Consider the following 14,597-nt stretch of genomic DNA (forward strand, 5'->3'; position numbering starts at 1 on the left):
AGATTTTATGATACATTTTTGCTCAGAAGTTTAGTATTTTTACTTTGAGGAGGCCTTGAAATATTGGCACTGACAAAATGTTCTTTATGTTCTTTAATTTCCACCTTCTATTACTTTTCTTCCTTGTAATGCCATAATTTAAGTGGCCTGCTTCAAAACCATCTCATACAGAGGGAAATAAATACACAGTATTTTAGCAGACCAACAAACTTCAGAAGTTTGGAAAATGGAAAACCACCAGGAAACATGTAATTGCAGGATCCATTTTGGCGAGTATTTTGGGAGGCACACATTTACAGACCATAGAGGTTAAAAGGACCCTTATGTATTGTATTTACTGCAAGTCTAGTAAGTGTTTGTCTGTCTCTAGCATACTGAAGAGCCATTAGCATTATGCTTTCCTGTACTTTTGGGGACCGTATTAATCAATGTGTTCTCTGTGGAGGTATTGAACTAGCAAACAGCTGGGTTAGGGCAGCTAAGGTCTATTCTTTTATTAATAAGGAAGAAAGGAGACAGTATTGCTTGTCCTTTCCAAAAAGGCCCACAAGGTCAAAAAATACATGTGGAAAAAAGCTATTTCTGAACAACTAATAATAATGCAACATTATTATGGAAAATTGTGATCACCACAGGTCTGGACTGAGCCTGTTTCCATTAACTTTTATTCCAGGCTTGTGCTACTTAGAAATGCTCTACAGAAAAAAAAAAATAAATAAATAATAAAACATTTTGTTCACAACAGCAACACATACAACAATTTAACTTAATCACTTGCTAGGGTCCAAATGCTTGAGTATCACCAATTATACTACCAGTAATCAGATCTAGCTTCCTAATTAACCTTAAGAATTAAGACAGAATTTGTATCCTTACCGCCTGTTAAAATCAACCTGGATGGAGTGATCTATCACTAGATCAGCAGGACAGATAGGATTGATTTTTTCAGGATCCCCACCAAGCTTCTTCACAGCATCACGCATTGCAGCAAAGTCAACAACAGCAGGCACCCCACTAAAAGAGAATTAGAAAAGGTGAAACAATTTGGTAAAGAAAATAAACAAAAACAAAACAAAACAAACATAACCCAGGTCCTGAGACTCAGAATAGACATCTACTGCCATATATGAAGCAAACTATAGCGTTCCCCTAAGCATCACGATGATTACTCTACTGCAGAGATGGTACCCTTGGGAAGATGAAGTCAGAAGAATAGAAGAGACAGAACTGTTTCTATATCCTGAGCATTGCAACAGTGAAAAACTAAAACCATAATTAAACCAAAAAAAAAAAAAAAAAAAAAAAAACAGATGCATTTTAACATGCTTGGCTGGGACTCCAGAAAACTAGTCCTATTCAGCATTCCTTTGGGACCTTGAACTGATTTCTCTTCTTTTAATCTGTTCCCCTCTCCTCTCCAGTCACGTAAAAAATAATAATAAATGAGGGTGGTGGAGGGGAAAACAACAATATCCTTCCTTCCATTCTGTTTCATTAGCTGATTTTAAGGCAAGGACCACCTCTTCCAAGGTTCCTGAAGCACAGGAGAATCTTCTCCCGATTTAGAGATGTACGTTCCATACTTCTACCAGTTTCACTGGCAAAGCAGGGCATCACACTTCTTAAGTTACAGCAAAACTTCTTAAGACAGCAGAACACCTTTGCAGAATACCTGTATATTCAAAAGTGCATTTCAGTTTGGGAAACCCTCCTGCATAACAATGCATCTGATTTTCCTGATGGCTAACTCAAACATAAAATAAAAATAAATTTTTAAAAAGCTGTCTGTGTTTTGTGCACTTGCAGCCCGGAAAGCCCCTGGGCTGCATCAAAAGCAGCGTGGCCAGCAGGGTGAGGGAGGGGATTCTCCCCCTCTGCTCTGCTCTCGCGAGCCCCCACCTGGAGTGCTGCGTTCACCTCTGGGGCCCCCAGCACAAGAAGAACATGGAAGTATTAGAACGAGTCCAGAGGAGGGCCATGAGGATGACCAAAGTGCTGGAGCACCTCTCCTGTGAAGACAGGCTGAGGGACTTGGGGTTGTTCAGCCTGCAGAAGAGAAGGCTCTGGGGAGACTTGTAGCAGCCTTCTGTACCTAAAGGGGGCCTACAGGAAAGGTGGGGATGGACTCTGTGTCAGAGGGTGCAGTGAGAGGGCAAGGAGTGATGGCTTTAAACTAAAAGAGGGTGGCTTTACGTTAGATATGAAGAGGAAATTTCTCACGTGTAGGGTGGTGAGGCACTGGATCAGGTTGCCCAGAGAAGTGGTGGCTGCCCCATCCCTGGAAGTGTTCAAGGCCAGGTTGGATGGGGCTTTGAGCAACCTGGTCTGGTGGGAGGTGTCCCTGCTGAGGGCACGAGGGTTGAAACTGGATGGGCTTTAAGGTCCCTTCCAACCCAAACCATTCTATGGCTCTGTGATATGGCTGTATGGATCTGGCATCATTCAGTATCCTATGGAAAACAAGTTTCCGCAAGAGCGGCCCAAAGGAGCAAGGCTTTGTTTTTAACTCATTATAAGGACACTATTAAGATTTTAAACTACAGCAGAAACAAAGCAGGAAGAATCTCAGAAGGGTTCAGGCTGGCAGGGACATCTGCAGGTCATCTGGTCCAACCCCCTTGGTCAATAAGGGCCACCTACAGCAGGCCACCCATGCTGCTGATTATCTCCAAATAGGGAGACTCTACAACCTCTCTGGGCAACTTGTGCCAGTGCTCTGCCACCCTCACAGTAAAGAATTGCTTCCTAATATTCAGAGGGAATCTCTTGTTTGTCAGTCTTGTCCTGTCGCTGGTCACCATTAAAATGAGACTGGTTCCATCCTCTTCAGACCCTCCCTTCAGGTACTTATATATCTTAATAAGATCTGCCCTGAGCCTCTTCTTCTCCAGCCTAAACAGTACCGAGAAAGAAAAAGCTTTTTAATTCCTGCAGAATTTTAGTGTGAAAAACCTGAGTGTTTACAGAAAAAAAGGCAAAAACAGGTTCTGTGTTACCTAGCATTGACACAATTAGCTGCTTAGTAGTTTGAAGAAGGTTTTTTTCTGTCCCAGAGTATGCATACACCAAGAAAAACAGCAGATGCTATATTATGCTTCCTGAATGGAATTGAGAGAGGGCAGGCTTGGGAGCAGGTGAGAAGCAGCGTTATTTTTCCAGCTACAAACATTATACAGTTGAAAAGAAACAGAGACAATATCCTTCTACATTTGTATGTGAACTCAGCATATTTGTAGAGCAGTCAGATCTAGGAAATTCAATAATTCTAATCCAGGACCTGTGAATGTTATTGTTTTATGGCATCTGTAAAGCTGGCAAAGGCTGCACTTTTCAAAAGCTCCCTCACAGGGGCATGTTCAAGAGATTGTCTTTGAATGCAGCTGCTCTGCAGACTTATAGGGAGATTTAGAAAACTCAGTAGGAGAGTAATGGGCAAGAAAGAAACTCAGTAACAAAAGGAACACAATTTGCTTGTAAGTTTGGCTTCCTCTGTACTCAATTTTTTTTCAAATGTTAACAACAGCCGGTAGGCAAAAAAAAAAAAAAAAAGGCAAAAAAACTAGGAAATCAGCACTTTTTTTCAACTGAAGCTTTGCCAGTTTTTCCAAATGTCTTCAGAATTTGACCTGTGTTGAGCCTTTGGGAAAACCAGAACGTATGACAGTCAAGATACATTACTGTTCTGAGGAATAAAATCAACTCAAATCCTAGCAACTGGGGCTTACCAGAGATGAACTGAAATCTCTCTGCACAAAGGTACAGGGCAAAGGTACAAAGGAAAGTGGACTTTCATACTATACTACATATTTTTTAAATACTGTACTAAAAAGAGAAGTTATCGTTCCACCTGAAAATTGGCTTTCCACAACTATCAGGGACTATTACACACTGACATATGGAAATTAACACCACTGCAATACAAGCACCTTGTTTTCAGAGTCATTAGGTAGAAATCTCAACTGGCATTTCTGGGAAAAAGCAGACATTTATTTTTCTAAAGCTGAGAAGTCTTTAAAAATATGTATTTGGAATAATACTGATTCAAAATAGAAAATAAATGATGTGGGTTGTAAATGAGAATTGAAAAGGGTAAAATATTGAAAGCAAGAGCCCCTGCGAAATATATTAAAAAAAAATACTAAAAGTGACAGGAAAACCTTTTAACTCTGAATTCCTTCATTTGGATGCAAATTTATTCATCTCATTTTCTCCCTTGCCATTTTTCAAGAATTTCATAAAGATACTTATTTCTCCATCCCAGAAGTACTTCATCTAGTGCTTTTAGCACAAGCGTTTGCCTCCCGAGGTGCTGTCTGTTTGTCATATAACATTCAGGAAAGCTGAAATAATTCCTGTAAAACATTTCATTGCTATTCTTTTCCTTAGCTCACCCCCTCCACCCCAAGCTGAGCACGGCTGGACTTTCAAGAGCCCCTCTTCCTGGCTTTGGAGATCATCAAACTCACGTGAAGTCTTGGAGAATAACTCGGGCAGGCTTAAATGGCACTTCAACATTCTTGTGTTGCACGACTTTCCAATTGAGAATATTCTCAACATCTTGCTTCTTCACTAGGAACTCATCACAGTTACGGATTGCTGCTTCCAAGAGGACTCGAATAGAAAATGGCAGACGTGCTGCATGGGTAAGAGGCAAGAAACAAATTAAGCTTTTACATTAGGGACTAATTTTATAACTAAACAAGCATAGAGCTCCATGCCCCGAGCAGATGCTCTGTTGCTGTCCTCAAATTCTAACGAGGCTTTATTCCAATTTATCAGACACCCATTTCTATCTCCCAGCTTTGCCAGGACATCAGTGCCACTCAGTTCCACTCAAGTCCTACAACAGATTAACTGTTGTCATTCCTTTGCGACAGTAGAAAGTAGTGGTGAAAGGACTGCTTTCCACTGCTCTCCCTGCCCTCCACAGTGACTCTACTCTGGAAACAGACTGTGCTCACCTAGTTTCTCTACAGTTTCCTCTCACTCTTTGCACCAAACACAGAAAGCCAAAATTTTCTACCTTGCAAAGTGGAAAGCACACAATTGGTGGTCTAACCAGTTTCTTCTCCAGAGATGGAGAATGAAACTGAACTGCAGCAAGACTGTGCATCTGCTGATCTTCTAGTTCAAGTCAGAAATACATGTATTAGATGACAGAAAATATTAGAGCAGTCCTGACAGCTCTACTACAAGCAACAGGTGTGAAGAAAAAGTAAAAGCTTCTCTGCCCTTCCTTTCCTCATTCACTGTAATAACAGCTGTTTGATTTTGTCTCAGAGTATATCAATTCAAAAATCTGAGAAGTCTGTCCTAACTTTCTATCCAGGGCTCCCCAGACACAGAAGTCACTTAGTCAGAAACACTTGTGGGGGCTTTTTTGTTTGTTTGGTTTTCAATTCCACTACACACAGTTGCTACGTTATTCCATTTCTCTTCTGCACAGTGAAAATTACTTTTTGTTTCCTTAAAGAATCTGGACATTAGGATTCTGGAGTAAATCAACTGGTAATACCATATAGGCATTTGCCTGTTTCTTCAGACTCACCTATGCTTTCCACAGACAAAGTCCAGCATTAATTCATTCCTCATTTACACGCTGTCTGAGCCTGCAATGAGTATGTATTGCTGACATTCAGAGAAAATACTCCTCCTCTTCCAAGCTTGTTTCCTGAATTCTCTTTACTCACCTGTTTCCTCTTTGAAAGAGGAAAAACACCCAACACAGACAGCTGTATTATATATGCTATAGATACTGGTTTTCTATGTCAGTGGCATGATTTGCAATATTCCTACTACTGCCACATGGAGTATACCTGAGTACATTCAGGAAACATCAGTGGAACAAGAGAAAAAGCCTCCTCAGAAACAATTCTTGTAGCCTCTATTCTTTCTTCCTTTTAAAGCTGAACAACTCTTCTGGATGATTTAGTCAGTGTTAGGTCCTTTCCAGCCTTTCACAGCGGCAGGACAGCATATGGTAAAACTTGCTCTCTTAGTTTTGGCTAGTCCTCCTCATTAACTCGGGGCAAACAAGACTGCAACATGCAGTTTGTGTGCACAGCATGTTGAAAAAAATAACTGTCAACTTGCCAGCACTTCTGTAATTCTAAGTTTCCAGAAATAAATTTTGCTGTAAGTTTGTTTTCAATGAACACTTCTGAATACATTTTTCTCTCCGTGACTGTACAATCAGAAACCACATAGCATCCAATGTTGCAATGTCTCTTCTTCAGGTACTGCTCATCAGTGCTAACCGAATGCTTTCTTCATGTTGTCAACATACCGTATCTCACATCTTCCAATTTGGTCAGATTAAAGAACTTCTTTAGGGGCTGTTTAGGGTCTAGCGGCTCCACAATCCGTACAAAAGGGTTGCTCATGGTTATTAAAGACACCTAGTGTCCCTAAAACACAAAAGAAAATAAAATCAGAGCCATTTTCACAGTATCTGCCCACATAAAAAGGACGTGTTCCACAATCCCACAAAACACCTGTCCCACACGGAAAACCTATACCAGACAAAAGGTACTGCACAGACTACACTAGTCATGCCCCTTCCCCACAATCTACTTGAAACATGTCCTCAGAGATAGAAGGTCCGCAGGAAGAGTATTGTAAAAACATATGATAAACCATGTGGTTTAAAAAGGAAGCTCAAATTTCTGGACTGACATTGTCTGCATTAGCATCTTCTTGGGGCTGCTTCTAGACAACCCATTTGTGCCTCTGTGATCCAGAAGCCACTACAACAACATGGTCCTGTTTCCTAACTGGCAGTAGTCTAAAGCTGAAGAGACAAGCATCCGCATTCAAAATTCAAGCTGAACCAAACAGAAAACATGATGTTTTTAACTTGAGTCTGAAAATGTTGCACACTAAGACTACTAACACTGACTGACTATCTGAGAAACAAGGAGTCCTCTTGATGTCAGTAAGATTCACTTGAGTACCCACAAAAAAAAAAAAAAAAAAAATTAAAGCTGACTCCACTCTAAACATCATTTCAGTTTGAGACTTCTTGGTGTCGTTATCCTAATAGTACAGCTGCCAGAACCCTCCATTAGGACCTACAACTTCTAGGATTACTTACACACGTTAAAGTACACAGGAATATTCCCAATATCAAGGCCATCTGGCACAGAAGGGCTGTAATTAGAAGTTATCTGTCAATCTCCAGAAAAGCTGGTTGCATGCAAATTGCCTATTGAAACAGTTCCTAGGACACCAGCACCTGAACTCTGCCCAGGGCTCTTTTGGGAGCACTGCTTTAGGCTAACATATGCCTGGGAACAAGCTAACAATTTAACAGTAAGGACGATTTTCTCCTCTGGCCTGGAAACATACACAGATTTTTATTTTTTTTATTTTTTAGAAAATATATAACCAGACCAATTGCTTTTTCCACAAGTCACTGCTCTTATTTTCATTCATGTAAGACTATCTCTCTTTGCCTCAGTTTCCCAAACAAAGACAAAAAACAACCACAGTATGAAATGCTCATCCTTGCTTGAGACTGGTGCAAAGGACTGCACAAAGGCCAGCATTTGTTAGTTACAGTGAATACCAGGCCAAAGAGTGCTTTAGTTTATTTCACCCATCAGTCTCATTAACCATTAAGGAAATTCTAGCATGTGGAATATGTTTATGGAGGATTTCTGAAGCACTCCAGCACAAATCACATCCCATGTACTTCCAAGACAACAACCAAGTTAGAGGTGAGGCTGGGACAGAGAAAGCAGAGATGAGGACAAATGAAGGTCTGGGGTGTAAAGCATTAAGATACCATAGAAGAAAGGAAAATTTCCAGCATTCTGCCACACAAAACAAGGGAAAATTTTTGAGAAAAAAACTGAGTGCTCAGAGAAGGCAGAAAGGCAGGAAAATGAACAGATTGCAAACGCCAAAAAAACAGAAGTTAAAATGAGGCACTGTTTGCTGTAAACTATAAACTTGTATCTGGAAGTTCACAAAAGCTTCCCCCTCTCAGAGAACAGTGTATACTCCTAAGCATTCACAACTTACTCCTTTATTGCAGAGAAATTGAAGTGATTTTCTATTACGTACTGGATCCTGTATTGTGTCCCTAAAACTCCAGCTGCTACACGTGTGTTTGAATTTGTCCTATCGTGAAACAAGTGGGCCTACCATACCACCTCTCACGTTCCCGTCTACATGTTATTCTCTCAGACTCCTCATCCCAGCTTTGCAGGTACCAGTCCCTTATACAACCTCGTCCAATTTTGGTTTTCTTCTTTGAACAGCATGAATTACTCAGGTATTCCTCTTCCAAAGCAAACCCTGTCCTTCTAGGACTGAGCATGATTGAAATAAACTGCTTCCTTCCTCTCCTTGCAAGCTGTGCTGCTGCTAAATTTTATTTTCTGCCTTCCAACCTGAGAACTTTATTTTATGCATTCTCATTTCTCATGGGAAAGCTGAAGGGCAGCTGAAGATAGGATACTCTGAGGTATTCCCTGACAGATGTAACAGATCTTCAATATGACCCTAACAAGGCCACTGTATTCGGTTCACATATTGTCATGTAAGTATAAATTGCATCAGCAACATTTCTCTTTTAAGTCAGTGTCTTGTCAAACCTGTGCGAGTTCAAGATCCTATGATGGACACTTTATTGACTTGTTAGCGTTTCTTTGCCATCATCGGTTAGTTAAACAAATATACCAGACTGGGGGGCACCAGGGCCTAAACACGTGTTCTCTTCTCTGGCTGACCGGCCAAAAAGACGTGAGGAAGCAACACTTTGCAGGCTGACTCCACCAGCAAAACCTTAAGTAATCACTGCAATGGACACAGATTAACTCGTGATTGCGGCACAGAGTATTTATCCAGGCTGTGCAGACACGGAAAGGTAAATATGCAAACAGGTTAGCCAGCACCTGTCAGCAGAGGACTGGCTCGGTGTGCAGGGCCACATGCGTTGCGCACGGCCGCAGCTGAGCAGCCGCCCCACAGAAAGCACTCAATCTCCTGCCCTGTGAGGGGATGGCACGGAGGCCACATCTGGAAGGGGATTCCTCATGCCAGCCCTCAGGGAGAGGGGTGAACAGACCCAGGGTCTTCAGGGCAACAGCCACGAGCTGTGAGCTGCGCTGCTCACAGCCTTGGAAGAGAACCGTAACCGCAGCCCCAGCTTTCTGCTTCCACCCAGTCCCCTTCCTCAACGTCCGTGCTGTTCTGGACTCAGAGAAAGGAGCAAGAGGAGCTCTGAGGTGCAACACAAAGAGGATTAACTGAATGAGAAAGGAAAAGTGTCACAAGCCAGAAGACTGCCACAATGCCAATCACTGAGGCAAAAGCCATCAAGCTTCCGCCACGCAGAATCCATGTCTTTGTGACCAAATGCTAGAAGTTGAATTTGGAGTAAGGATGTTCAGTTACTAGGCATAAGCAATAAAAATCTCCTATTTTTTGCAGCATGGTAAATTTCACATTCTTCACTGAGGTGTTTTACTGACGCAGTGACACTCCTTTCTGTACATATTCCCCTCCAAATATCATCTGCCAAGACACATATCCTCATAACTTGAACCTTTTCAAAGGGTTTCATGACTCGTATAAAGTATACCAGGTAAACAGTAGCCTTACTTTAGCCCTTCCTGTGCTTGCTAATACAATTCCACCAGCACTGGCAACTGGGTTCATATTAATGCTGTTCATCCTTTAATCCAAATTCCCCAACTATTGATGTTGTTACCCACTCAGCTTGTCATATCGATGTCAATGCTCAGCGCTGTGCTAACCCCCTCCATCTTCTGCTGGAGAACATCTAGAATTTACCCCTGGACTGCACATCAGCTCACCACAGAGAAGTCTGGTTTCTGGCTTTCCTGTTGTTCTGGCTTTCCCAGCTCCAGCTCTCCTTCGCCACAGGAGCAAAAGTGCAAGATTCTAAGCATCAGCATGGAAAACTTGAATACCAAGAGCGGGAAATTTATTTGGACTAGGTCATAGCTTTCAAAATATAAAAAAGGAAGCTGTTTTTCATGCATGTAACATTTGCCCTTCAGAGCAGAGAACAAACCCTGGGCTAAAACAGCTGTTCCATACTGTATCAGTGGATATGACACAGGAGGGTTCAAATCTCTCCTGCAACAAAATCTTGTTTTGTGACACTCTAACAAAGCATTCACACTAGCAAAATATGTTTATAGCAACATTCCTCACACCATATGTACTGAGTAGTCAATACACTCAGCATTTACAATGAGTGCTCAGACATTTACTTGCAAGAAAAGACCAGGGCAAATATGCCCATGGGCTGCATTGTGTATGCAGACCTCTGTGGCAGCCTGAAGACCATGTGGCTGGATGATCAACATATACAACGTACACACAATCCCAATGGACAGAAGGAAAGAAGTATCTGTATCCTCCTCTTTCCCTGTTTCTTCTCTTCAAAGTTAATCAACTAAATCAAATACATTAAATATAAATATATAAAATCAAATGCATAAAGTCTCACATGGATCCTCAAAAAGGATTAAGACATGCAACTTAATTTCACTTTCTTAAGAAAATTCACAGGGGATTTAAACACATTTTATGTGTGTTTTCACACTTTTAGTTTTCACATCTTTGACCGATTTAACTTTTCTGACAACATAAACCCAGTACTAGTCATGTCACAACACCAACTGGAAAAGGACCAAGTTCAGTATATTGGGGCATTATTTAAAGCACGTTCTCAATTGACTGTGGATCCTGGATTCTGCTTCAGACCCCTTTAAAAGCAGCAGTGCAACCTGGAACAAACTCAGCAAGCTGAAACACTAGTGAAACAGATGTAATTGAAAAAGCATCCTGATGTATCCTGCAGTTTTGCAGTTGCAGAAGTTATCTCACGCAGGCTGTAGAGAAGGAAGAGGTGCACTACCTACAGAAGAGAACCTGACGACAGATTCCACTTTAAATACCATTTAGCATCCTAATTTTTTAGGGATCTCAGGGGAGACACTCATTTGTCACTATCCAGAATACAGGAAAACCTTCTCATATGTAGTATTTTTGTGCTGAAATAATATGTTAATAGTAACTCATGCTCTTTTGTTGACACTCATGTTATGCAATACTAAAGACTCCTGAAGAGTAATAACCACTTATTACCGAAGTGCCTGAGGACCAACCAAGAACGCACATTCATTTTGTTTGACCTGCAGAAAGAAAAAAAATCCCTGGATGAGGGAACTTCTGTCTAAACTTCAAACCATAAAGTCTGAATGTAGGTACATAACAGGCACAGTCATTTATCTTCTTAGTACTGATGCATATCACTCAGGGAAAAGGAACAAGTGTACACCACCACTGTCTCTTTTAATCCATCTTTGGTTTCTTGGTTGTTGTCTTACAAATTATGCAAAGGTGCCTCCATTACTAACAGGCAGGAATCACTTGCAACATCTACTCAAAAAATTAAACATCTAGTGGCTTGACTGACTGAAACAGACTTTTCCCTGGACAGCAGGTACATTCTCTGTCTCCGCAGTGAAGAATGACTTAGCACAGAATCAGCAAAGCAGCAGTTTATCTGGGGCATCCTGCAGGACACTGGAAGTGGTTACACTCAGCAAACGCAAAGGTTGAAGGCTCAGACCTGCAAGTATGACAGGTGTCTGTGAAGAAACATCCAACTGAAAATTGGAAAAAGGCAGGGAGTGTGAGCTGGCAGGACTGCTATGATAGAAGTCCTTGCGTGATGATGGGAAAAAGGCAGAAGACACATGGATCGCTCACAGCCTTGCTTGGAAAATACAGCACTTACCACCTGTGTCCTGTACCTGACCGCATCTCTGCCATCTTCAGTTGGGATCATCCTCCCCCTCCTGCCTCCACAAGCTGCTTCCCTTAGATTTGTCTACTCAACAGATTAACATGTTGTGTGCACGCATCCATATGTATGTGCGAATAAAAATCTAAGAGGAGCTGCAGCAGAGCAATACACTACTGAGTTGTAAATCCATCACAATATTGAGCATGTAATTTCTGTCATTACTGAGAACTACATATTGCTAAAGAGCACTTCTGAAACTTGGGGTTATTGCTCTGTTCACTAGTAGAAGGTGAGTGTCTACAATTTGCAGAGCTCTACTCATGGATTCACATTCTGCGTAGCAATGAGCCTTAATTACAAATGTTGATGACTATTTCTTCAGTTTACCAGAGTTTCAGATCTCTTAGCCACAAACCAAGATCTGGAAGGTAGTCAGAACCTCTCGTGACAGGGGATTAGAACTGGATGGTCTTTAAGGTCCCTTCCAACCCAAACCATTCCATGATTCTAAGATCTCCTAGCAGGTCCATCAGGTAGGAACTTCTGTCCTGTTGGAATTGCAACATGCTCTGCATACACCTACCTTGGCTGAAAATATCCATGCTAAGCATGCTGACAGAAGTATACATGTTTGATATGGAAAAGCAGCTTATCCAGCATGAGTAAGGTTTCTGCAGTAGTATTTCTTTGGCAAGTAAATCCATCCATAACTCAAGACAGTTTAGAAAAAAAAAAAGTTAATACAGATATTTGTGTGGTAGGAAAAAATATTTGAAATATAAAATTGCTTAAGGAAAACGTTTCTGCTATCTTGGCATACATTGAAAAAAAAAATGCCCCTGGCATTTGGATAAAGTTCAACTCCAGTACACCACTACTAGAACAAGCAGCATCTTGTTGTATAATGTATCTAGCTATAATTACATTTGTATGCACACAGAACAGATTAGTACAGCTACAGCTGCAATAAACACAGGTTTCTTGTTTTGATTAAAAGAAGCTCTTACTATTTACCACTTGCTCTACCTGTGACAGATAAAGCTATATAAGAAACATACAGTGATATAATACAGCACTGATATGAACTGTCAGTGATGAGATTTCAGTGCAACCAGAGACCTGAGAAAGAACGTCTTTGTGTTTCTCTATTACACAGAGAAGTCCACAGTTACATAGCTCCTTAAAGAGAAGTCCACTAGCAGTTTGACAACTGAGCAAGTATTCTCATGGTATAAACCACTTCATTGTTGTGCACTGGAAGAAAATACAGCAATATGTAAAGGATTTTATTTATTTATTTATTTAAGACTCTCTACACAAACTTTCAGGGAACCCTTTTCAACCTGAAGGCTCAAAAGAAACTTTGTACTGGAACACAAATGGGACCTTGGATTACTGACTTTACTGTTTGCTCCTAATGTCTAAACCTTTGACTGCAACACTGAAGTACATACTTACTCAAAACCACAATGTGATATACTTCAAGCACACTGGAAAGGCTGCTAATTGCATATCCCTACAATCTACATAATTCACAGGCTATCATAAGCATTCTGAGAATATCATGTCGTTAAGCACTGCGGTGTATATGCAGGAACTGAAAATTTAGTTCAGAGATCACGCTTGCGAAATCAAGGCTTTGGGTTTTAAAATCCAGCTCCAAGTGAGTTGTAAGTTTAAATGAGTGCTCAGTTTCACGATGTGGATAATAAACTCAGCTCCAAGTCATCCCTCCAGAAAACCAAATGCTACCTCCTCCTCCCTCACTTGGCACAGTTAGTTCACTTTCTGCTCAAGGGATTGTTGAAACGCTTCTCTTGCGTGCATCTCACCAGCTTTTGATGACCCAAGCAAGCACACGTATCTAGTATCCTCAGACAGACTCTGGAATGCGATCTAACCTTACAGTTAAAAAAAAAAAGTCCAGATCCTAATTAAGCAGGCATAAATGTTACAGGAGCACTGTGTCAGCAGACTAACCAGTGAGTGTTCTAGTTAAAAGTAGAGACTTTTTTTTATTTTTTCTGCAGGAAAACAAGCAGTATTACATGTAATGACACAAGGAAGCCTATCTGGAGGCTGCTGCTGAAAAATAAAGCCTTGATTTTTTTTTGTTTTTCCCCTGAAAGAGTAATGCTGAACTTTAACCTACTTCCTACCGCTGTACTCATTTCCCCTGTTAGCAGTCTTAGACTATATATTAATAAATATGCAGCATGGACTAGTTTTAACAAAGAACCAACTTTCAGTGTTAGAAAAAAAAAATACAGGGGAACATGCAGTAACACGTTCCCACCAGCAAGCCAACATGGAAGCACTGCAAGAAGGCTGGAAATACAGTGCTGTAAGCATGTACAAATGCTTGGTCTGAAATGTGGTTGCAAGTTCAGTATGTAGGATTAAAAGACACATTACTGGTCTGTTTGTTTCAAAGGCTCATGTGAAAGTTGGAAGGATGACTGCAGAAGTGCATGGGAAGTGGAAACTAAATGAGAGTAATGTGAATCAGCCCTCTTCTACTTGTTCCACTAGCAATGTACCAGCCCTGTAAACTGTTGTTTCTGCACCCCTAGGACTCCTTCTGTGCAACTCTGACCTGTTCCAGAGCAATCAAAAATACGTAGGTGGAAGGAGTCCTTTTAGGATTAAGAACTGATGAAAGGATTATTACTGTTGTGAAATAAATCTGACATCATGGTTTTTTTTCCCCTAATTTTCAGGCCTCTGCACTCTGGAAATACTGGAAGATAGTCTTCTCACAACAAAATCTGCTGCCTAGAGTCTCAGCAGCTATTCGACTGTTCAT

General features: G+C 41.0%; 1 protein-coding gene across 2 annotated transcripts in view; it reads right to left on the reverse strand.

Moving 5' to 3' along the window:
- Window positions 1-14,597, reverse strand: part of ACO1 (aconitase 1) — a 36,286-nt gene that overhangs the window by 19,357 nt on the left and 2,332 nt on the right. For both annotated transcript variants that reach the window (XM_035309513.1, XM_035309514.1), the window contains exons 2-4: window positions 6,287-6,407; window positions 4,467-4,635; window positions 877-1,014 (exon numbers count right to left, since the gene is read on the reverse strand). In XM_035309513.1, the coding sequence (XP_035165404.1) occupies window positions 877-1,014; window positions 4,467-4,635; window positions 6,287-6,383 (404 nt within the window). In that variant the 5' untranslated portion in view covers window positions 6,384-6,407. The remainder of the gene's footprint in view (window positions 1-876; window positions 1,015-4,466; window positions 4,636-6,286; window positions 6,408-14,597) is intronic.

The sequence above is a fragment of the Oxyura jamaicensis genome, chromosome Z (genome assembly GCF_011077185.1).
Source record: "Oxyura jamaicensis isolate SHBP4307 breed ruddy duck chromosome Z, BPBGC_Ojam_1.0, whole genome shotgun sequence".
NCBI lineage: Eukaryota > Metazoa > Chordata > Aves > Anseriformes > Anatidae > Oxyura > Oxyura jamaicensis.